Genomic DNA, 23,951 nt, shown 5'->3' with positions numbered 1-23,951 from the left:
TGGTGGGGAAATGAGGGGAGCGGTCTTATAATAGCCCATAAAGATTGGGTTGGTCGTTAGTAAGGAAAGGGGGATACCAAGTCTCGCCCAAGGGCCCACACTCCCAGTCCCCCAAGAACCCGGCACTTAGGTAATCCTCGCTTGTCCACCCCCAGGGTCGGGATCCAATAGCAATGGCCTTGCCCTGGCCACCTGCGCAGAGGATCCAAGGTCAAGGAGTGAGAATACCCTCAGGTTTCTCACAAACCCATGACTGAGTGACCGAGACCATACACCAAGATGGGGCGAGTCCAAGCAGACCGCAAGGCAGGGTGAATGAATCAAGACCCCAAGGCAGGCTGCAAGAAGCTATAATGCAAGACAGGGCGAACAAATCCATACCACAAGGCAAGGTGAGACCAAGCAAGCTCAAACATGAGCTACAAGAGACCATAGCTCTAAGTGGGGATCATGAATTCATCCCCCTCCCCCAAAGGTGGGGTAACACGAAAGAAGCAAGAGCACAATGCATGCTGTGAGAATCCATACCCCATGGTGGGGTAAGACTAGCATGACCCCAAAGCGAGGGGAAACTTGTAACTAACAGAACAATATACTGAAAAGACTTTCATATATAGACTGCACCCAGGCCACCGAGTCCCAAAGACAAAACCACACCAGGGTGGTCAGAAACCAGCCACCATTCCATGGCAAGGAACAGGGCTCTTAGTATATTTTATGTGAGATTTCTTAGGTTTTGTCGTTATTGACAGACATCCTTACGAGCAGCCTTTTTGATATCCTTTCCTTCATAAAGTAAAGTGTAGGACATAGGACCACTCAGCGTTTTGGTATACAAAGGGAAGTTATTCATAATACCCCATTGTCCATCTCCCGTTTCTGACCTACCACACCCCGCATAGCAATCTGCAGTTTGCTACTGTGAGTTACATCCTGATTTCATGGTATTTGAAGCTGCAGGCGATCACATTCTAACAATAATAAAACTGCCTTCTCTGTGCTGTGAGCACTGTATAAAAATAGAGAAACTTTCCCAGTGCCGACAGTAACATTTAATAAGCGTTATCTAAAAAATACCAAGTGTATTCACAATTATAGCAACTTACACCATGGATCGAGGGACCCTTACTATGGCCCCATGAAAATGTGTTTGCTAATGTGTGTTCAGTGAAGGCCACAGGTATTTAATGAAGATTTGGAAATGAGATCAAATGTAATTGTGTCATTACTATTCCCATAAAAGTGTGACTTGGGTGGGTGAGTCAAAATAGTGTGCAGTCTAAAATGAAAACAATACTTTCCCAACCGAGAATTTGCAGCATTCTAATGCAAGTTTAACACAGACATTGGCAGCCCACAGTAACTTATCTACAAGGGAAGTGTGTGATCTGCAACAGTTTTGATTCTAGCATGTATCTGTGTCACTGGGGAGAGCAAGGCTGCAAATGCAACTTCATGTGTAATTTGCAAATGTTTTGATAAAAATGTTGAACTATTGGCCGGATCAGCGGCAGAAGTGAAATTAGCAGGCCTATTATAATTTAGGACTTAAAATAGATATAATTGATGTAAAAGGGTATGTGAGAAATAGCAAGATCAAAGCAGACTGGTAATTTCATTTTGGTATGCCAGCTGTCAGATAAAGCTGAAGACCACCATGACTTCTCCTTCATTATCGATAGAACTGCCCGTTTCCTGCCCACTATTGTGGAGTCTAATTCGAGGGCATTAGTTCAAGGTGTCCACCTGACGCAGTATCCATATATTAATCAAAATATATTCTAATACGAACACAGATGGCATCAGAAATGATTAATGATAACAGGGGTGAGGAGGCAGCGACTACTACGAGTTAAGGTGGTCATAACTTAATTTCAAGGTTTGTGTGTGCAATAAAGTCGTCTGTTAACTAACAGTTTTTCACTGAATTGTGGGGGTTTTATTATGCTACATCTTATCCAGGGATAACTAGCCAGTGGCCACTGTGCAATAGTTCAGCTAAATGACTGTTGCTCAAACCCTTCTCTAGTGTAAAATGAAATTTTGTAAAAAATGACCAACAAAAAAAAAAAACCACAGGTCCCACCAACCAGGCTCTTTAGCAATCGTCCTTCTCATTGGGACCCTTGCTCCCACTTTCCCTCTGGTCGCCCACCCTTGTCCCTCCACCTACACCTTTCTGCAAGGTTAAGAACTTTGAGGTATCTTAGACTCCACCCTCTCCTATCCTCACACCTCGGACATCCCTAAGAAGTCACACTACCAGCTGCACCTTCTCAGAGGCATTCTTCCTTTCCTCACTTTCCTCCAGAAGCTCACTATCTCCAGAGCCCTGGTTCTTTCTAGGCTGGGCTAGCGCAACAGTCTCCTTCTAAATCTCCCTGCCTCTACTCTTCGCCCTTTGCAACTAATCCAGAACAGGACTTAGACTTGGCCTCAAGCACAAGGATCATCTCTGCAGCCCTGAAATCTCTCCGGCTCCCGGTGGCTGCAAGGATCAAGTTCAAGACCCTCTGCATTGTCCACAAGGATTTCTGGCGCCAGGGGACCACACTACATCCAACTCTTCCTAAGCATCTTCGTTCTCGAGCTCTCCGCTCCTCCAACTCTAAGGGCCAGACGCTTCTCCAGGCAGAGTGTGGGGGTAGATCTTGATCCTCGGCGGGGGCCTTCCTCTGGAACAGCCTCCCTCAAAATTGAGCAGGACCACCCAAGGTTCCATAAGCAACCCACGACCTTCCTTTTTGCTTCCTGTCTGCTTTGCCAACTCGTTACCTGGCCACCCACTGAACCTCATGGGCACCAAACTCCTGCGGAACCTGCAACCAGTAGCCCCTTGCACTGCCTCCGGGCCTCCAAACCCACTTATGGACTGTATCTGCAACCTTATAGTCTCTCACCTCTCTGCACTTACTCAGCCACCAGCCTGGCAGCACTTAGCAGGTTCTTGCCAATGCACTCTTCCCTCCCGCTAGCACTTGCACAATCAGATTGACAAGCCCTAGTAAGATAGTTTGTTTTGTCCTCCATCAGTCTAGCCTTCCTTGTCTTGTCACACCTAGAAAAACTTGTGTAAGGCTTGCTACAAATGACATATCGTCACTGTCCACATTGCAATTAAGAAAATACCATGGCCAGTTACCAATCCATTTCACTCCTTATTTTTCCCCCTCCTTTTATTCCCACAACATTTGACCTCTGAAACATGCAGAGGAAATAGAACCGATCACTGCGGCGCTGCAAGGTATTACCGAGTATCATTCACAAGGATAAGCAGGGTTTGAGATTACTGCTGTAATGCGCCACTCAGTCTAGTCCCTCCTCACTGCCTTGCCACATGTGCACCTCCTTTTTAGGGCCATGTACCTTCTCCCGACCCCATTGTATGAATCCATTCTGATTGTCTTCCATTTCCCTCTATACCCAGCTCTTTGTGTTTTGAGATTGTCACCCAGGAATTCTGGGGGATGCCTGCAGCAGGATGAAGACAAGCCGACTCAAAATGGGCCCCCAGCCCTTCCAAAGAGCCCAGCTAAGCATTTGGTTCTCCTTCACCCTCCCCACCCCTAACCTGGTGTGAAACTACCCCTTCCCTCCACCAAACAGCATTTAGAGCACCCTCCCCTCACCCCCCGCCCCCATCTGCAAAAAAAAGATGTATTTTTCTAAAGTGGCTTTTTCTTTTTGGGGACATTTCAGTCAAATCCAGTCTGTCAAAGGTTATAAGCAAAAGAAAATCTGAAAGTCAATGCAAATTAGCTTTATTTTATGGCTGTGACTGTCACGCTAAAGAAAAAAGAAGTGTATACAGACACAGCGCTTTTAATTTCTCTTCGTTGTGTGGTATGCGCTGCAAGCCGATGACATCAGAAAGCGCATATTACTCGATCAGGAGAAAGGACAAGAGAAAACTAAGCAACACTGAAAAGTAGTTTTGTAGTATGTGTACTAAAGCAGAGGAGAAAGTTCTTCCAGAGATTTGCAACAAGTAAAGAACCAGATATTCCGAAAGCCCTACTTAAGAGGAACAAAATCAACATTTCGTGAATTGCAGAGCATTCGAGGCAAGAACACCGGTGCCATGAGGAGTGCTGGTTTAAGACTAGAGCACGGCTATAAAGAGACTCATGAACCAAAGTAATTCAACATTTAGTCTATATATAAGGGGCCAATGTAACCTCTTAAGAGCTGAAGATATATGGCCTTGTCTAGAAGTGCAGCTAAAAATGCAAGCTGCTGTGCTTTGAACAACTTGTAATCTTTTACCAAACCTGGCATGCAAGGTATTACCAGCAATATATTTTTGCTCTTGTGATGTCGGCCTTGGATAGCAAAGTCCTTAACTGCCTCTATATCATGGAGGCAATCTGCTGAACAAACCATACAGCTAACCTGGGATTCCGTACATAATGGTGAATCAAAAAAGCATTGATATTTTGATTTACCAAGCATCGGGATTGAGGAACCAGATGGGTAAGGAGGATAGCATTAGGCAGAATCCTCTGCAGTACCCTTAGGTAACACTACAGGTGATTAAGTCTACAAGTGGCAGTACAATTTCACCTTTGGTACAAGCCTGTACTACACAGTTATAGTGGTAGCAGATGCGGAGCAGCCAGATTTAGCTCAAGAGTAAATTATCAGTAATAGGGATTACACAAAGGACTACAATTACTGTGACAAAGTTTCTGGTTAAAAAATATAAGTACATTTTTAAACCATCTGTTCGCAAAACACTTCACTTCTATTAAACAAAACCACACTCTAAAATATACCACAACCAACTCCTGTGGTTCAGGTCAATTCAAGGTAAGTACATTAGGATTTGACAGTCCGGTGTTGTGAAACAAGACGTTATCAGGGGTTAAAAAGCGCTCACTTTTTGACAGTAATGACAGTTCGGTCTTACGAAAGAAAAGCATACCCGCGTGAAGAATTGTAACCGTGGTCAAAACATATTTAGCACATTGAATAAAAACCAAGGCAAAGGGTATATAAATCATAGGCAATACTTTTGTCAATGCACATGAATCAGGACGTAGTTTAAGAGATACAGTCAATAGGCCTGCGCCAGTGTCAAATGGAGCAGGGCTCTGTTGTCGAGGATCACACCATTAGAACAGTTCGAGATTAACGTTGCCAGGAGTATTTGGATATTGTCAAAGGGAGGCAAGAGTTATAAGAGGGAAGAAAGGACAAGCCTTCGGTAAGGAAAAGGGTTCACCCCGATTCCTCAAGGTCGGACGTAGAGCACGACCAAATGACAAGTACCTTATTCGAATTAAGAAAGCTGGTGCCACAGCAGTTGTTCCTGGTAGTTCCTGCAGACTCGCGGATCCTGAAGCTTCAGTCGTGGGGACAAGAAGGATGACGTCTGGAGCGATCTGCACTACCCAGGGATGAGGCCCGCAGCAGCAAAGCAACGGTGAATAAAGGTGCGCTCCTTTAAAACAGGAGAGGGCTCTTCTGATGGCTATCTGGACCACTATAGCTTTGTGCAGCAATTTCGACCCAGGAGAGGATTCTCTGGCTGTAGAAAGGCGAGCTGGTTGATCCCACCAGGCTCAAGGGAAGACGACTCCGGACTGGATCTTCTGTCGTTGAAGGGTAGATAGCTCAGGACTGCAGCATGGCTTCACCGGGTCTCGGGAGTTGCAGCAGGCAACTTCTCCGCTTCTTGTAGTTCCAGTGGCGACTGACTTCCAGCCCAAGAGTCTGGGCTTTTATGCGAAAATCCCCCAATCACAAAGCAGGGGGGGGGGGGGGGGAGGGTTGTCCAGCTCAGACAACCACCTCAGCCAATGAGCACAAAGTACGACTGGTCTCTCCAAGGAGACCCTGTGCAAGGGATTACTAAACCCCTCCCTCATTTTCAGCCCACCTAGACGCCAAAGGAGGGCTTCTTTATAGAAGCCCGCCAAAGGACGGCGAACAAAGAAGGCAAACCTGGCTTGCTGCACAAAGTAAAACAGAAGAAGGATATTAACACAAAGAAATGGCGACTAAACCCAACCTGAGCCAAACTAAAAAGTATTTGGTCAAGTGGGTTTATGTTCGAGGCTAATACAATAGCCTAAAACAGTACCACGTTTATATAGTATAATCGCGGTAGAAAAGTTAGGGTAGATAACACTAAGACTTGGCTGGTGGCAGTGGTAAGGGAGCGAAACAAGGCTCCAGGAGGTAACGACAAAAGGGGGTCAGAGTTAACCCTTTCCAATACTCCATTAATATGGGGTGTACTGGGTCTGTATGTTAAATGACTACATAAAGTAAATGGCAACTTTACCTGTTTCTGGGGGACAGTAGTCAGCCCCAGAAAAATGGAGTCAGTGGGAAGTCTAAGAGACAACGCTGTGTTACTAAACTGAAGGTGCTGTGTAACACAAGAAGTTGGGCTCATGGAGTGGTGTGGCTCCAGAGCCCAAGATCACACAAAGTAGAAATACACATGGCAAAACACATGTAAGAGTGGGAAAAAGGTACACACTCTAACAGGTGGAAAAAATAAACCCCAGAAATCCAGCAAAGCTGCTGAGGGACTCACTAGGTAAGGGAAATTAGCCATAAATGAGAATTCTCCCAAACAGATAGTTCTTAGGTTACCTTTAGATTTCTTTTGGAAAGATGTGTGGACTTCAATTGGTGGGTGTGGGAGGGGAAAATAAATAAATCAGGAGGGCAAAAAGGTATAGAGGCGGGGGGAAATAAATAAAAACTCATTCCAAATACAACACAAATTTTTTGCCACTGTGTAGGGTTAGGAATTGCTGGAGCTATGTACCACCTGCTTTTTAGCATAGGTTAGCTTGATGCCAATAGCTAAAAAGAGCTACCTTTGGCTCCTCTGGCCAACCAGTGCCTTACAAACCTGTACATGTCACATTAACTTTGAGAATGTTAATAAGAACTGCAACACATCTAATCCACATTTAAATACAATGGATCATCGTAGGCAAAAAGTTAAAGTAACATTTCCTGGTAGCTCCTGTTCCTCCGAGGTAGTTCCTGCCTACAGGGTGATGCCAGACACTCCGGAGCTGGTTTTAGCTCCTGGTCATCGAATCTTTCAAACCCAGAGGATATGCAGAGAAAAAATGTACCAAATGTGGTTTAAATGTTTGAAGGTAGTGCGATTGCACCAGCTAGGCGTGGCCTTCAACCATGTACAGAAGAACGTGCAAATGGGTTCACTTCTAAAAGGGAAACGATCAACGGGAATATCCTGGGCATAGTAGCTGCTGGACAGGTCCCTAGTTTTATACCTTGCTAGCTGCCTGAAATGTGTACAAATGATAGTGCATGTGCACATATAAATTTACACCGACATTCATATACAACTAATTCACAAATAGTTTTAAAATGTACACCTACAAATATCAGTTGAGTCCAAATCGAATTAAATATATGCATGAGATTACCACTTGACATTCTCAAACAATGATGTTCATGTACTACTGAGCACAATATACATAAAATAGATTATGCTCCACTTTGATTACTTAATTTAATCTAGCCACGCTTCTGGAGCACAACATAGGGTTGGTTTCATGAACACTGCACAGTACTTCTGCAACCATGAAATAAAGGCTAAAAGGAATGGAGACACATGTTACTTACCTAAAAATTTTAGGACACTGCTGAAGCCACTGTAAATCCAGTCAAAGATGAAAGACATTTCTGTGTCCGTTACCTACAACGAAAATTAACATGTGCAATGAATAGAACGACACTACTTTAAAATGTAATCTTAATGAATATTATAGCTTTACACATTAACAAGATCTTCATCGACCCCCCAGAGGTTCTAAAATTAACCCACCCCATAGTTTAGTTACAAATGTGTATTCCATTTCAACCAAAATGGAAATAAAAGCACTCACGTGAGCAACAAGAAAAGCTAAAACACGTTTTACTGTACTAATCCAGGAACAAAGTCGATACAATAAAATACGATGGACATGTGAAAAAGGGAAGTGAAAAAGCCCAATTGAACTGAATTTAGCAGTAATATCCGATTCACAAGCTTTTTCCCAGTGGGATTTTCTCATTGAAAATAAAAAAACACTGAATCGGTCCTATATGGCTTTGTATGGTTCTTTGCGATATTTCTGCTTTATAAAGGCTGATCATCAAAAAGACAGATTTATTCCACCGTTGTGCAGTTTTTAAAAGCGAAAATAGCACACTACAGAGGGAAGGGGCACCCCACACTCCTTGCAACTCCCCTCAGGGAGCCGTACCCCTGGCAACCTCCACCCCAGACACATTGACCCATTGACCCATAAAACATGCGAAAGCACATTTAGCTGCATCCCGCTCTTTACACACGCCACAAACATTCACGCACCGACACACAAAAAACACTTACCTCGGGCCCCAACATCTCTTTAGGTCCAATACTGACCGGCCCCTGTGCATCGCAGAGCTGAACGTTTGATTTGTTAAGACCGCTCGCAGCAGCCTTTCTAAATAGATTTAACAAAAAAATGCACTACATATGGCTTGGACACAAAAATAAATGCACATTGCTGGTATTTTGCACTGCAACCTTCACTGTCATTGCAACTCCAATATCTCATGCCTCTATGCAACAATTGGTCTAGAGTGGCTAATATTTTTAAAATTCACACGACCTTGAATGTCTTTGCAACTGATGCCCAACTAGAATTCAAGGATTTACTACTACTAGACTTCTCATTTCTATTGAGGCAAAAACAATCCTGTGTAGTTGACAAACGATCACACCACTCCTGGTGGGCATGAGTTTGTTATACCCGCCAATGTGTGACCACCTCTTCGAGTACTTCGATGAAATGGCCATGGCAAGATATGGACAATTTTACAACCATACAACTGCTACCAAACTGCCCTTACGGAACTCCTTAACAATTGGTTAATTCAACAACAAGACAAACTCTTGCACATTAGTGACCCCAAGGTTCAGATTGTAAATTCAGAAACTCACTTTTCCCCATCCTAATCCATTTCAGAAGTAGAGCAAACTTGCCAACCCATAAAGTGAGGGAATTGTGACACCCACTAAGAGGAACTTTTATTGTGTAGATACAAGTCCGTTCTTCTCCGCTTACTTTCTCTTTTCTCCCCCAATGGTCTAGGCACAAGACTAAATTTTTTTTAAAAAAGCCAATGGCACAGCCAATTTGATAAGGCTGCTCTTACCAATATGTGTTACAGCTTACTTTATTCTCTATAACCATATACACAGAAATATTAGACTTTGGATGGCTCTTACAGGCAGATTTATTTCAGCCAACATTCTAAATGAGCACTTCATACAAAATCAAAAGGTATAACAAATTTACAAATGGCGGGACCCCCCTTCTCAGTTACATTTCTGCTTTTAAAGGCTGCACACAAAATGCCCAAAAATAAAAATTTGAATATGCAGACTTTAAAAAACTAGAAATATCACAGACCCATAAAAGCTTCTCTGTTGAGGGAGATGCATGGATTGAGCAACGTCTGTCACACGTTTGGGGGGTAATGAAATGATTGTAGCAATTACAAGTTGTCAATTTTCTTTTTTTTTTTAATGATCACACCATAATTCTGCTTCCCATTCGGTGGCAAATAGTTAAGGTTTATCCTTTAGGCATTTACACATTTTAGAATAAATACAGCCTCCATTTGGAATATTCTCTCGCCAAATAAAGAGGCCAATGGTGGAAAGGAAAATCTTTGTTTTTGAAAGGCACAGAATCTAATCTGGCACACTGGATTGAATTTTTAGTTGTACAAATGATAGTGGGAACAGATCAATCTTTTTTGATAGGATGATAAAGGATTGCTCGACGTCTGCTCTCTAGTACAAGTTTACTTATTTACATAGGGAGCTTCAATGGAAAAGGTCTCATTCAGCCTATAAACAAGGCACAAGGGGGAATGACAGATGATTTCATGAGACATTTGAATACAAGAGGTGCAAAGATAGAAGTTTAGTATTTATGGAAATTGGAAATATTGATGCAACCATTATGTATGGGCAGTTGAAAAAATGTTAAGACTATTATGGGTTTTGTTTTACACAAAAGGAAGAGGTTGAAAAGGCAGTGGGGGTTTCAGAAAAAGTGTCTGGAATTAGTACTGTGATCATGCTCATTACATAACTTTATATGAGAAAAGACGTTGTTGGCTGCAAATCTGCCTTTAACAAAAACCAAAACGTTTTGGATGAAAGTCAATTATTTTGTTTAGTTGATTAATTAGCAGTGTTGCATGAAGGTTAAAGTTCATATTAAAACATACAAGTCTGTATTTGGATGGGAGTTGTGTAAGCTTTTGGAAATTACTTCACACTGGCATCTGACAGTATGCTAGGTATGAATCATGCACTTCTATTCAAATTGATCAAGAAATTACTAAATTCCTTTTTGAGTTAATGTTTCATTAACATCTTGGTTTCAAATTGTACATGGTTCCAACAAACTCCAATTTGGAGGCACCTGCCATTATCGTTTCGCCCTTTCTCAAGCCACATACATTTTTACTTTAGTTACCCAGTTGTGGGTTAAGTGTGCGTCAAATGTATTCAGTTTGTATTCAGATACCCCTTCTTACTTTGAAAGGTATCGAGGTTAACATTCAATACAACAGTATCACATGTATACATGTTTTCCTTTTTTTACACACACGAATACATTCACAATTGTTAGTGTATCATGCAGGGAACTCTTAGTAACATACTTCTATGTATTCTGCAATTGTTGCCATGTCATTACTGTCAGAATGGCAGTTGGGCCTAATCCCGCTAAATTGCGTTTTCCTTGTTTAACAAACTGTAAATATGGACCACTGGAAAAGCTCAACTAGCTCCTCTAGTGGTCCATATTTACAGATACAGGCACCTCATTAGGTAGCGGAAGCTCCTCGGTTTTCTTTCAGAACGGCAGTGCTCTACGTTGTATCAACCCATCCTGAAAGGAAACGAAGGAATGAAAAGCCCAGGCAAGGGCAAAACAATAGGACGTGCCTCTAAAGCAAAGAAAGTCAGCACCATGTACAATTTGAAACCAAGATGTAATATAACATTAACTCAAAACAAATTAGGAATTTTCAATTTAATAGAAGCCCAGGCGCACGATTTAGACCTAGCAATCATTTTATGAAATTTCTCTGACTAGTGAGTATCAGTCATCACTAGGCGCGGCTGCCAGGCAACACAAACACAACCACTAATTAATTTGGGGACAGTGCACTCCCCTATACTCTACTACAACACCCCTGCGCCAATAATAACAGGGTCCGGCAGCTGTCGCAGCGGCTCACCTGACACTATCACCCCATGCACAACACTACTCCCACCAGACAAGTACGCCAGCAGCCATTGCTGTGGCACATCCGCAACAATCTCACCGCGCCCACCGTTCATCAGATCCTTCCACAAGAGACCACGAAGAATGAGACAAACAGTCCAGGGTAGCCCAATCCCCCCACTAAGGCACAGCGCAATAAACAACCTATGCTTGGCGCATCCCATGACCCTTTTATTAGAGAGACCATGAATGACAAGACTACGCCGTCCGCTCCAAATGGGGATTGCACCAGCCGAACAACTCTGAAGACCATGGTACGTACAACCCCTGAAGACCTTCAGTACGTATACCTGCACCACATCTGTGGACAAGCCGCAGGCACGGGCAAGCACCTATGCACCATAGAATGCAGCTACGGCTATGCTTTCTGGTCTAAAAGAACAACCATCCACACTGAAACACCAGACGTACCTAAACACCTCTGCCACTAGCATACGGCGACTAACAAAGAAATCTTATATAGCCGGCCACCATCGAATTTCTCAAAAGCTCTATCCGAACTTCCAATCACGCCCTCCCATGTGCCTGGAACACTTGGTCTGCTTAGTCGAGCCTAGCCAGCCACCCAAGTCCTAGACAGGCAAAAATGCACACATGCATCTCTTAACCCAAACCTCTAGAACTTTCCTTGACATATGGATTATGGTCAGCGAGGATGTTCCAACCCAGAAAAAAAGTGCAGCGAGGCCATACAAATGGGGAAAGATCGCTATGTAAATAACCAAATACAATTCGATAAAATACTTGCAATTGCCAATCCTTTTAATTGCCCCTCCCTCAAAGAGTTTGAAACTATTTTGGAAGGTTGACAGTAATTGTTCAAAGTAATTAAAATTGGATATTCTTAATAGCTTTTAAAATTTTGTGTTTTAGCACAGTTTAAAAATCTCCGATTGTCATTGATTTAATTTTAGCTCAATTGTTTTGAGAAGGTGGTCATTCTTTCTATTGGCAAAGGTTGAATTTTTCAATTAAATGTTTAGGGAAATTGAACATCTTTTGTAATCATTTTGCCAGAGTTAAAAAGGGAAAAAAGATTGATAGGCAAAAACAAAGAAAAGCGAACACAAGACTGCTTATACTACATAGCTCTTGGCCATCAGATTTCCTGGAACCTCTCACCAGCACTGATGTTGAGCACTCCCTTGGTTAATTGGAAACTTGGGCTTTCTAAGGATCAGCTGCCATGGCTCCAGTCATTCATGCCCACCTATATACCACATTCATTCCCAGAAGAGAAGCCCCCTCCGCCCCCATCTCCCAAGAGGAATCCAGCCTGACGCACCACTAACTACTCACAAAGCTCCTCGTGGACCTCAAAACCTCAGTATCCCTGTGCAGACCTTTAGATCCCCAGTTCAAAGCCCACCCTCCGTTAAGAAGGGTGGTAGTTCTACTTAATGTTCCAGTCTCCAAAATCAGGGAATCGGGAATCAAGATGGCATTTGCTCTTCTGTTCCCTTATGCATCTGTCACACCCTACCAACAATGACAATCAGGTGTTTTAGGACTAAGACTGACCACCCCTGCACCAGAGAGTTAGATGTGCATCACTAGAACATTTTACATAAAAGGGTGCCAGAATTCCATCTGCCACAACCCTCTTATTTAACCAGTTTGTCCCCATCCACAATCGAGATTAGGAAGTCCCAGAATTATAATTATTTGTTTTATGGGAGAAACCATAGCTACTCCAGTCCATAAAGGAGACAAAGGGTCTGCTTGAGTGCATCAAGCCCATCACAGCCACATACCACTTTGTTAAATCCCATTTATATTGCAGACACTTCAGAATTGAGGACCATTCATTTCTGCAATCCTGATCTATGCTCTACTTCGTTTCAATCAACAAGCTCCCAAGGTATCGCAAACACATTAACACATTCATACATATTTGTTCACCGCTGGCCCTACCCATATGGTCACAAAGGGCCTTAAATGGTTCACGGGTTGAAAAGGTGTGAGCTGAAACAGAAATTGCAAAATGTTTCAGGATAGGAAGGTTAGCATAGACCAGGGATAGCAGTGGAGGAGGGCAGGGTTATGTGTTTTGAGGCCCTTTTTCCTTCTTCGATCCTACTAAACTTGCCCCAGTACCACTGGTTAGTTTAATCTGTACACACTTACCACCCCCCCTCCCCAACCACGTCAAACATTAATTTTCCTTTCTTTGCAGACTATGATGCAGGTGCAGCAGGTGAGGGCACAACAAGCCAGCCAACTTCACCACCATTGTTGCATTAAAACGACTACAGGGATGATTTGGCACCATATAAAAGATTTCACAAAACAACTTGTGTGGCAGACGTCTAGCTAAGGGCGTCGCTCACCACATAAATGAAGGCCGGTGCATGAAAACCTCCGGTCCGAATCAAACCGTGTCTGCATCATGGGAGACATTACCATCTGGGCTGAAGTCCCATCCAGTGCATAGTATCAGGTTATCAGAGGGTCCAATTTATTATTCGTTTATCTGGCGGTGCTCCGTTTAATAACAGATCCAAGATTTTGGACATTGCCTATACTTACAGTTCAATTTAACTAATGATCGAAGGGTCCTGGAGTACATCCCTCTTCCAGAGGACAGCCAGATAATATTCCCCGAATTTCGGTCGACCTTCAGGCCAGATTGCAAATCCTGTACATGGCCTGTACTCCTGATGTAGCTTGAATGACGCACAGGAGGACTGCTCCCTAAAGTGGTCCCTCACTAACCAATAGCTAAATTATCGAATTTGAGCATGCCCAATTGTAGAACATCAAGCTAGTGAAGTAGATGCCCTTTAGTTTGTCACAAAACTAAGCCAAAATGTTGGACGTAAGTGGTTCAATGAAGAACTGAAACAGTAGGATACATTAGTGAACAAGGTTTGGAGAGAAGAAGAAAGAGACCCCTGCAGATCAGGTGGCGTGGCAGACCCATAACAGGTCACACGGCTGCTACAGCCAGGGTGCAAATTGATCCCTATAAAGACATTGTGGCAGAAGAGTCAAAGGAACTATTTAAATGTGTTTGTCAAATATTACCACCACATCTACACCAGTTCAACCATGAAACCTTTGACAACCCAAAAGGTTATCCACAAGAAGATGGCATACCTCACCCTCCAACCCCACAAGCATCTACAGTGTTAACATTGCTAGGTCTTCTTGACCTCGAACCCTCCCTGCTGTGGAGAGACTACCCACCCCATTCTGCACTTTTAACCTCTTGGTACAAGTTATTTCACAGGCTCAGAGTCTTCAAACCTTCACCACCAAGCACAGATCTGTGGAATACAGGCCGACAGCATCAAGCATTTCTTGGATTACCCAGATATCTTCCCTCATCAACACCTTCATTAGCAAAGTCAAGGTCTCTAAAAGCTTGAAACGCATTTGTCAGGACTTAAAAGCAGACAAGCGCCTACCCCACTACCAACCCATGGATCCTATGCAGCAAAAGCTGTGGAATGGATCAGAACCACCCATCCAAAGGACTGCTCCTTCACAATTACGAATCACAGACCCGACAATCCAGACGTTCTGGAGAAAATGCTCTAAACTGGGACCAGACTGGTTTTAGCCTTCGTGTCAGTCAATACTGTGACCAGGGGTAAAAAAAGCAATGTTGGAAGATACTAGCCAGGCATAAAGTCACTCACTGCGTCAGTTCTCCACATGCACACAACAGACCATTTTCTTACTCACCAAGAGTCAATCACTAGCCAATGGCTAGTGGCAAGTTCAAAGTTGAGGCCTGCTATTGGTCAAATCATCATCATCATCTGCTTCCTTTTCAATTGACATCTTGGGTCCTGCACTAAACGGGCTCAAATATCTCAGATGAAGCCCACCATCACCTCATCAACCCCTTTGTCTCCCATAGTATGATTTTATGTGGAATCTAGCAGGTTTTCTTGTTCTCCCCATTTCTACTCCCCCAACCTTCATCTTTGTAAAATATGCCATCATGTTCCAAATGTACAGCAATTACAGCAAGATCCAAATCAATCTGGAAAAACAGACTATAGTGCACCAGTGGTTAGGAGTGTAGGTCAAAACGACCTCTGCCCCCAAATCAACCAAGACAGAGGTTCCAATTATGGGTGTGCACACTACTGCACAGCTCACCTACTACACCGGGCTCCATAAAAACATGTGCCTGAATACAAAACCACTCCTTTTTCTGCAGATTGCCAGGGTAGGAAATGTAGCTTTTGTAGTGTGAGGCTCCTTTGAGCAATCCTTCCCAAGATTTGTTATGGTACATGCAGTTGCCAAGCTCCACTACTGTAAAGGAATATACACTGGCTTCTCAGCCAAAGGCCAATATGAATTACAAAGGGTTCATAACTTCGACCAGGATAAACAACGCAGCAACCACATCACCACTGCTACCAGGTTTTGACTGGTTAGCAGTAAATGCATTGAATATCCGCTGCCTTTACAAAGACTTATGCTACCATGCTCTAAGATTTTCAAGCTCTCGCCCACACAGCTGACCAGCGGCCTAAAACCTATAGGTAACCCACCTGCAGAGATGAGAGTATTTTTAGTGCAGATCCCTGTAGTACAATTAGGTTTCCCCTCCTTTGAAACAAACTGTTGCCCAATATGGTGGTCACAAGGCCAGACATAGGGTAAGACAATCAAGAAAACAGCAACAGAAAGTTGCAATATAATTCTAAAAGATTAACCAAAGGCCTCAAAAACTGTACTCGCCAGTAGCCATTGTAGTAATACATTACTCCATGAGTCAGTAAGGAATGGTGTGCTGTGCGTATATGTTAATTGAGGTGGAGTGTGACTTATGGCTGGCTAGTTGCTTGCACGTTGACATTTTTACGCAGGGTTAACCATCTGGGGCATACCAAGACACCACTTACAAAAATGAACACAAGAAAGAACAAAACCAATTTAATATGTCTCAATCTGTATTGATTTGAGCTATACTTTCTGCAACGTAGGAACGAGAACTAGCAAAGCCTATAGTAATACATATGACAAAGGCATGCATGTGTTTGCGCTGGGCATGTTCTTTAGAAGGCAACCAAAACACTAGAAGAGCTAGTCGTCATTGTTAGGCAGAATCATATGCAGTACCCTTTGGGAACACTACACACAATTAAGACTACAAGTGACAGTACAATTTCACCTTTGTTACAAGCCTGTACTACACAGTAAAGTGGTAGCGATGGCTGAGCAGCCAGACGTCTAAAGCAGTATCAATAGTTACACAAAGGACAGCAATTACTATGGTTCAAACAAACACTGACTCAAGGTTTCTGAGTAAAAGAATATACATTTATTTACACAGTTATGAAACCTTTCACTATTATCAAGCAGTTGAAATATCACAATCTTAATACAGCACACCCAATAGATTATGGACAAGTTAAGCTCAAAATGAAGTGTGAGCAAAATGGCACTCCAGTAATTAGACTAAGTTAGACCAAGGTTGAGCAGCACCAACAAGTAATTAAGCAGGGCAATCTAGAAAAAGTAACTACAGTGAGGAAATCAAAGAGGCCTGGGCCCAAGTCAATGGACCAAAGTCTTTGCAGAGGATCACACAGTTCAGAGTAGTTCGCGGTTAAGTCTTTGCCAAGAGTTCAGAACAAAGTTGGTCGGACGAAAAGTTACTTTAAGGAATAGAGAAGGACAAGCCCTCGGATTGGCAAAAGATTTCAAGCACTTTTACTGCGGTCGGAACGCACAACAGTATTTGAACAGTACCTTAAATGGAGAAGGCTGTAGCTGAGGCAGACGTTCCTGGCAGGTCCTGCAGGCTCACTGTTCCTGAAGTGACTGTCAGACTGACACAAAGTAGGAAGACTGGAGGGTCCTGCACTGCCCAGGGAAGAAACCAGCAGTAGAGCAAAGCAACAAATAAAAGGTGCGCTCCTTAAAACCGAAGCAGGGTCCGTTCCTCCTGGCTAACCGGTTCACTGTTTAATATTGCGCACCAAACCCTTGGGTAGCTGGGCGCAGTAGGACTATATAACAAGATTTCGACTAGAGGAGGCCTGCCTTGCAGGTTGGCACCTGGTTGTTTCCACCAGCTCAAGGAGAGCAGCTTCTTTGCAGATCTTCCCTGTCGCGAAGTTTGGAGATTCGGACCCGCAGCAGGGCTTCACCGGGAGGTTCAGTCATGGTAGAGGTCCTCTTCAGTCAGCTTCTCTTTGGTTCTCTCGATCCATCAGCGACTCAGTCCCAGAGACCTGCTTTTTATGCAGTTGTCTCCCATTCACACAGCCTGGCTATCAATCACACAAGTCAAGTCACCACAGCCAATCATACCAGAGCGCGACATGAGTCTCCAAGGAGACCCTGTGCAAGGAGTCTCAAACCCCTCCCTCACATCCTGTCCCCCTCAGACATTCAGGCGCCTAAGGAGGGCTTCTGTGCAGAAGCCCGCCAAACGACGGCAAATGAAAGGAACCAAACCTGGTTTGGCACGCAGAGTAAAACACGAGAAAGACTTACAAAAAGAAATAGCGAATAAACCCAGCCGGAATCGTATCAAAGTAAATATGGTCCAGCGGGTTTAAATTCGAGGCTACTAAGATAGCCTAAAACAATACGAAGGCTATTTAAAATAACCGTGGTAGGAAAAATAGGGTAGTTACCACTGCCACCAGCCAAATCTTAATGAAAAGGAACGAAACAATGTTCCATGAGACACAGACAAAAAGGGATAACTGTTAACCCTTTCCAGAACTCTAAGTAAAATAGTTTGTACTGGGTCTGTGATTTTAAAAAGACTAAGTCAATGGCACCTTTACATGTTTCTGGGAGACAGTCAGTCCCAGAAAAATGGAGTTACAGTGGGAAGTCTGAAAAAGACAACCCTGTGTTACTGCACTGAAGGTTAAACACATACAGCAAAATACATGCAAGAGTGGGGAAAAAAAGGCACACTATTACCAGGTGAAAAGTATAAATCCTAGAAATCCTGCAAAGCTGCTGAGGGACTCTTGACATATTACACAAGCTTCTAGTTACTGGTTGCTCAAATCCTTCTTACATTTTAGATCAGCAACTGAGGCACACATCCCGTAGCTTAAAACAGATTGCTAGAGGGCCATAACATGCTTTTGATTTAAGTAGCAGCATGTTAAAATATACCTTCAAGCTCCAATTAACCAGGACTGTAAACTATGTCCAAACGAAGGTGTAAACCAATACATTTACAAGGACACAATCTCAAATGTCCCACCTAGCCATATCCCTGCACCTCTAAATTTGTCATGACTCATGTATGCTAAGGGCTCGATTATTAGAGCAAACAAGGGCGATAAAGGATAAACCTGCCTAGTACCACCACCCAGCCGGAGTATCAGAACTAGCCCACCCACCCCCGGTCGCACACAGACAAATGGTTGCTCATATAACAACCCAACCCACGACATAGTGAGTTTTGAAACCATAGTTCGCCAGCACATGGAAAAGAGAAAAGGCCATGAGACCGCATCAAAAGCTTTCTGCGTATCGAGAGAGACCGCCACCACCTGCAAGTCGGGTGAGACCGGCTTCAACACATTTTAGAACCTCTGGATATTAAATGCGGTAGACTGTTTGGTTCCAAGGAACTTGGCATAAATCTTGGTGTCAATATTTATGAGTGACGAGGCCTATACGGCCCGCAGTCATCTGCCGCTTTGACCCGTTTCAGAAGTAATATCACCGCCTCCCACAGAGTTTCCAGCAAGAACCCCACCGTAGGAGCAATAAAACACATCCTTGATGTCCTTGTCTGTATGTACAACAGTCCCATCCTGCCTCTTAATATATGCGATGTGTGTGCCCCCTGCCTCTGTCAGTAACATGAGCCAGCATCTTGCCGGGCATATCCGCCTCCCCATATCTTCGACTTCATTGGCCTGTCCATATGTTGTAGCTCCCTCATTGCTGCGTCTCTAAACACATCCAGCTCAGTCTTAATATCTTTCCGGAGCGCTGGGGTAGGGGACGGGCCATATTGTTGCTTTAGTGCTCAGATGTTAGAGTCTCAAGTGTTCAATTCACCCCCGAGGTTCTTAAGGACCCTGAATTCTGTAGACTTCGCTATACCTCGGGTTTACGCCTTCAAGGCCTGCCCGAGGGACGCAGCCGAAGACACAGACCCCACATTGGTGTCAAAGTACAAGGATATATGTTCCAGCAGGTTCAGAGAGAACACAGGGTCCTACAGAGCCGCAAGCTTAAAACGCCATGGTGCACCCACTCCCCCTACACCAGACAGCTGTATAGCCAACAGAATAGGGGACGGGTCCAACAGAGCAAGAAACTAAAGTGCACTCTACAACAGCATTGAGTAGCAGATTAGATACCAACCACGCATCAATATGAGAGTGCCTATCATGCACGGACGACTAGAACATATATGCCCAGTTTGAAGCTTACAGCGACTGCAAAATATCAAGCATATTCATATTGGAAATTCGTGCAGTTAGTCTGAACCGCCATAGTAAGCACTCTAGGTGTGACCAAGTGGGGTCCAGCGTTGTGGCAAAGCCATAAGGTATCACCAAAGGCAAAACACCCCGTTAAAAAGATCTGGGTGAACATTGGGCCCATTCACATTAACTAGTAGGACCTCACGCAGGCACGGGATACCGTGTATCAGCACATCACTGCCTCACCCATTCCAGTATCTAAATCCATAAATTGCAGGGAGCAATGAATCCATGTCAGAACCCCTCGGCCTTCGAAGTGTAATATTTATGCCCGCCCCATCCCTGCGCAAACCTCTCAGCTTGTCTGTTAAGCATGCGTGTTTCCTGCAAAAACAAAATCTGGGCACCCTTCCAAGTAGCATCAGCAACCATCTTGCGGCCTTAACTGCATTTTCCAGCCCCCGAACATTCCAACTAAGGAATTTGACAGTGTTCCTAACTCGCCTGGCTGTGCCATACTTGCACACCTTTATCTTTACATGCAGCACCCCTCAGAACTTCTGAAGCCAATCCCCCACCAAGTGCCATTTAACAAGTACACCCAAACTCCCTTATTCCCTTTTCCCCTGCCCACCCACAGAGCTGTCGAAACATCAGCTGAGTATTGCCCAACAACCCCAACATAGGCACTTGCATCAGGGACAACCTTTTCCATGCGGAGTGGGTGGATGTATCCCAGAAACTGGGAACCTAGGCGCTAAACTGCACCCACTGGCCCGCATTATTGTAAATTAACATGGCTTCATAGGCAGCAAAGCAACAGAATGTTTAACATAACCGTTAAGAGTCACTGGCCCAGGGGTAGGCAGAGGTATACACGTCAATGTAAGGCACAGCCTTATCAGGAAATGTGAAGAAGTGGGCTCAGTTACTGAACTGAATCTTTAGCCTTGACAGAACAGCATTGCGCAGGGCACGTTTTTCCCTTTAATTTCTTCTTATCATTTCATAAAATCAGGGTAGATGTGGGTGCTATTGAATCATAGCCCAAGCTCTTTTTTTGGCCCTGGCCATGCACAGTATGATGTCCCCGTCATATTTCATGACGTCCGCAGTGATCGGCCGAGGGTAGCCCTATGCACTTTCAAGTGTGAAATGCAGTGACCAGTCGGGTTGCCCAGAAGCCAACGGAAAAAGTCCTCCACCGGCGACTCCATTTTCCCACAAAATGAGTCATCAGGGACCCCAATGATACAAATGTTATTTCGCCAGGACCTGTATTCCAGGTCTTCATACTTTGCTTTCATCTGCTTCATGTCCCTGGTCAATGCCAAGTCAGCACCTGGGTATTGTTGACAGTGGTGTCCGATGGGCGCAGGGCAGGTTTTGCAAATCTGTCCACGCCCCCTTTCTTGCCACCAGCAACTTTTGCCATGCCAGCAGTTGATTGCTAAAGGATACAGCTAAAAAGTGGGGCGAGTCCAGCAATGCCTCCCAGACACTCCACACCACACAGGCCCAAGGAGCCTCTGCAGCACACAAGCCTGCCCTCAATTGCAACAAGGCAGGTCATGCATGACAAGCCCAGGAGGTATGCAAGGTTAATTGCAGGTGCGGCAGCACCTTCAGATAAGGCCACAAATCAACCCCAAGCAGGCTCAGCCTGAACACAGCTCCACCTGTCCAGACAGGCAGTAGGCCTCAGGGCAATCAGCACCAGGCACCCACCAAAGTGTCACAGCAGGGAACACAGAACAGAAGAGTGGAAAAAAAAGAAATAATAATCTTAGGGAAGCAGGACTCGTGGGTGCGTCACCTCCGAAGGTTGTTGGACTGGAGTCATGGGACCAGAGTTAACGCAGCTGGGCCATCACCGGCCAACTCTGTATGCAACCTGCAACGGACCGGTTAGTTAGTGCTCCAGCACTTGGCCTCGCCAGGCTCCCTCCGCGCGCTGATGTTGCGCCTCTGTTTAACAGAAATGGTGCGGGTCTCCTTTGTAGCCCCAGCAGCTCTACAGGCGGGCCCGCCAAGCCATGGGCAACCCGCATGGCAGTGCGTATTACAGGTCGCAGGCCCCGGGTGACAGTGCAGGCCCTCAGCATTCACACGTGTAGCAGATATGCGGCGCTGGAGGGCATATCCACCAGGCAAGCCTCCTTTTCACTGGCCACAGCGCCAGGCCCGAAACCCCACCACGCACATGTGCTTGGAGCAGAGGAGCAGGCGGGGTGCCCGAGAGACACACGGAGCACAGCAGCAACAGTTCGCCTAACGGGCGGTCAGCACATCAGCTGTGAGCAGAGAGCTGGCACACAGATAGTTGCTTCCCCGACCTGTCCTGCCAAGCAGGGAATGCCACTCTTAATTGGGGTGCACAGCGTCCTAGAGACCAGCAAATACCTGCAGGGCTCAGATGCCACGTGTCTCATCAACACCTTCTCCAAGCCCCGCTGCCAGATCGCTCGACACCCTCCAGCACACGGAGGGTCACCAACAGAATCTGGTGTAGCAGGACCAGTGTAATGAGAACGAGCAAACCGCCATCTTGGCAGGTTCTCGGTGGCCCCAGGGTTAAACCACTCTGAAATAAAATGAAGACTTGCAGAAGTTTGTAGAGGGCATGTACTACGTGGTAACTATCCCTTGCATCAAGATATCGTGTTGTACGAAATCCCAGTACCAGTTTATCAGCAATGCCCATGTAAAGAGGGCATCAACATTCATGTACAGATACTAGTCAACTGATGTAATGAAGATCTGATAGTGAAAAGGAAAGGCATAAGTAAGCCTGTTCCTGGCCGAGAAGCATCCAAAACATGTATGCCTTACAATTAAATGCAGCTGCTTTACTCATTGCATGCTGCAAGTTTCAAGCTTAACAGAGCTTAAGGCCCCATCCATACTTTGAACCCTCCGACCAAGGGAGGTGCCCCAGGTCAGAAATAATACCCTCTCAGATCAATATACAGCGGTGCGGAGAGGAGATTTCAGCTTCACAGGGCACATTTCTCATAAATATGTTTGATGCTTTCAGTGCCTAGACCACTACACATTTTCCAGCCTTTTATTCTTTTTTTGCGTTCTCCTTCATAATTTCTACCTCAATTTGCTCTATTGACATGTTGATGGGAAAGAAGATAGTCATACTGCATCTGAGTGACCAGGAGGGGAGAGGCTAGGACTCAAACTGCATAGATTATAGGGTGCTGCAGATCCATTTTGTTTAATTGTGCTTGCAGTGAGAAAAATGGCAGAAAAAACCACGGCGAGATGTAGTTCAATTTGTGAAGTAGCAAATAGCATTGCCAAGCCAACCAAACATGCTCTTCAAAACACCTTCCCTTTCCACTATGTAGCATTGTTTTGGCTACAAAGCACCACCATGCCAGCCAAACTCCAAAAGCAAGAACACACACAACCTCTATTTGAGGTAATTTTAGTCAAACTATCGACCTATTTCCACATACGGTTAGAAGGGACCTGAAAACATTTTGGCCAGTGGGCCCACACCAGCAGGCACCTATTACACCAACAACCCTCTTCCAAATACCCATTGTACTTCCGTGCTCTGACACAATCTTTGCGGACACGCAATACAAAAATACATTTTAAAAGTATTGCTTTTAACAATTTATTAGGACCGAATAGAACTCAAATCTTTTCCTGTTGATGAGGGTGATGCATTTTGCCGTAAAACTTAAATTTTACAAAGACTAAAAGAAATGTACTAAATCTTCCTGCTTCTTTGTTATTATTGAAAAATCTAAAGGTTGCGTCAGAGGACTCCTGTAGTAAATCATGCAGTTTTATTTTGATGGGTCATTTAAAACGATTTCCAAGCTCTCTATTCTAGCAAGGGAATTCAGGAAACGTCCCAGGTCCATTCAAGAGGTTCATTTGAAACATCTATTGCAACCCTGCCCACCAACAAGAGATTAAACAAAGTGAACCATCTAGCCTAGCTGTTCCCAAGTTACAGGACATATCTAGCAATTTTCATCATGATGGTCATAAAGGTTAGCTCAGAGCTCTAGTGTATAGGCGCGTTATAAATGCCATATCATATCTATCCCTTTATAAAGGGAATATGGGCTAGCACACATCTTCCAGTTCAGCTAGGTCACATGTTGCTCAACTGCGCTACAATGGAGTCTCAGAAATGCTAACAGCTTATAATATGAACCATAAAAATGTACAAGAGTCACAGCTTTGTGTGCCTGACTGAGAATCA

At 44.4% G+C, this 23,951-nt stretch overlaps 1 protein-coding gene across 1 annotated transcript in view; it reads right to left on the bottom strand.

Annotated features, from left to right (window-relative positions):
• LOC138472375 (small COPII coat GTPase SAR1A) overlaps nt 1-23,951 on the bottom strand; it is a 271,220-nt gene that overhangs the window by 231,758 nt on the left and 15,511 nt on the right. The window contains exon 2 of the mRNA XM_069610511.1: nt 7,621-7,693. Coding sequence (XP_069466612.1) covers nt 7,621-7,678 — 58 coding nt within the window. The 5' untranslated portion in view covers nt 7,679-7,693. The remainder of the gene's footprint in view (nt 1-7,620; nt 7,694-23,951) is intronic.

The sequence above is a fragment of the Ambystoma mexicanum genome, chromosome 8 (assembly GCF_040938575.1).
Source record: "Ambystoma mexicanum isolate Mex_15411 chromosome 8, UKY_AmexF1_1, whole genome shotgun sequence".
Classification (NCBI taxonomy): Eukaryota; Metazoa; Chordata; class Amphibia; order Caudata; family Ambystomatidae; genus Ambystoma; species Ambystoma mexicanum.
This window is presented reverse-complemented; position numbering and strand designations above follow the sequence as displayed.